Below are 1,796 nucleotides of genomic sequence, written 5' to 3'. Positions count from 1 at the left end.
ACACTAACAGAGTTAGGCGTAGATACAAACTGATCTCGACAGGCTACGAAACGGTTCTGAAGATATCTCAATATCTGCAATAGATGATACTAGTAGTAATACTTACCTGTTTGTTAGGATTAGTACACCATTCAACACTCCTTACTACACCTTTTACCATTTCCTCAGCCAAACAATTACCACTTAATACATCGAATACTCGTATACATTGATCACCTGATCCTGTTACCAATCTAGTAGAATCATATGTACAAGAGAATGAGAATACAGCACCCTTATGTGGTTCATAAGTACCCAATCTTTCACCAGTATAGGAATCCCATACACACATACCATTATCCTTACCACTAGTAAATAGTAGATCACCATCACCATTAAACCCGACTTGAGTCACAGGTCTACGATGTGCATATATAACTAATGGATGCATATATAAGGAGAAGGACAAGGGGAACAACAACAAGAAGCAACAACTGCCCCTTGGCGTAGCTAAAAGAGCGCGCCCATGTAATCGATTTATATATAGATTAGTTGTGGTTGGGGCGTGTGTTGATGATGTCTTCTTCTTCTTCTATGGTGTATGATGATAACGAGCAACAGCAGCATTGTAAGAATGATGGTAGCTGCTCGTCATCGTATGTTGTTGGTCATCATGCAATGAATTCTATATTATATGCTAATAAGAAAGCTGATGAATATAGAAGGCATCTAGGTCTAACACAAGATACTCGTGCTACTGTTGATAATGTATTAGATCCACGTACTATTAATATACTTAATAAGATGCGTAATAGAGGTGTATTTACTGATGTATCTGGTACTATATCTACTGGTAAAGAAGCTAATGTATATTATGCTACTACTACTACTACTGATGATACCTATAGTGATGAACTTACTAATGGTGGTGGATTGGCACTTAAAGTCTATAAGACTAGTATATTGGTATTCAAGGATAGATCTAAATATGTTGAAGGTGAATATAGATTTAGGAAGGGTTATTGTAAAAGTAATCCACGTAAAATGGTTACTATGTGGGCTGAAAAAGAGATGAGAAATCTTAAACGACTTAATATGTATAATATACCATCACCTAATGTTATTGAATGTCGTAATAATGTATTAGTTATGGAATATCTTGGTAGTGATGCTACTCATTCATATCCAAGATTAAAAGATATATCTAATAGTATGGTCATGGATATCTATATACAGGTTATTACAATAATGAGAGTTATGTTCAATAAATGTCATCTAGTTCATGGTGACTTATCTGAGTTTAACTTATTATTATCTCCTCAAGGTGTGGTATATGTTATTGATGTATCACAATCTGTTGAACATGATCATTATCAAGCATTAGATTTCCTTAAAAGGGATATAGTCAACATAACACGTTTCTTTCGTAAGACTATGATTAACGAACATCATCATGATCATCATGATGATCAACATCAACATCAACTACATCTTCTACATGTAAATACTCTCTTTGACTTCATTATTACTCCTGATGTTCCTTCTATTCATGATATATTATTGGGATCTGAAGATGAATTACTGCTAGAACTATTACCAGATACAGCTAGAACACATCTTACTCCTTCTGAACAGCGATGGTTACTTGCATTATTATCAACTAATAGTAGTAGTAATGATGAAGATGATGATGAAGAGAGGTTATTCCTTGATACTTGGATACCATCTACTCTAAATCAATTTAGTGATCTAATGGAGATGGAAGAGGAATTAAGTAAACATGCTAAAGGTGAGAGGAGTGTATATAATCGTCTATT

General features: G+C 34.4%; 1 protein-coding gene across 1 annotated transcript; it reads left to right on the top strand.

Annotated features, from left to right (window-relative positions):
* Positions 1–557: 557 nt before the first annotated feature.
* Positions 558–1,497, top strand: Pmar_PMAR004425 (serine/threonine-protein kinase RIO1, putative; the record flags this gene model as incomplete). The annotated part of the gene is made up of 1 exon (XM_002773005.1): positions 558–1,497. A coding segment is annotated over exon 1 (924 nt), but the record flags the coding sequence as incomplete, so codon positions are not given.
* Between the last annotated feature and the right edge of the window lie 299 nt (positions 1,498–1,796).

This window comes from Perkinsus marinus (assembly GCF_000006405.1).
Source record: "Perkinsus marinus ATCC 50983 genomic scaffold scf_1104296959740, whole genome shotgun sequence".
Taxonomy (NCBI): Eukaryota; Perkinsozoa; order Perkinsida; family Perkinsidae; genus Perkinsus; species Perkinsus marinus.
This window is presented reverse-complemented; position numbering and strand designations above follow the sequence as displayed.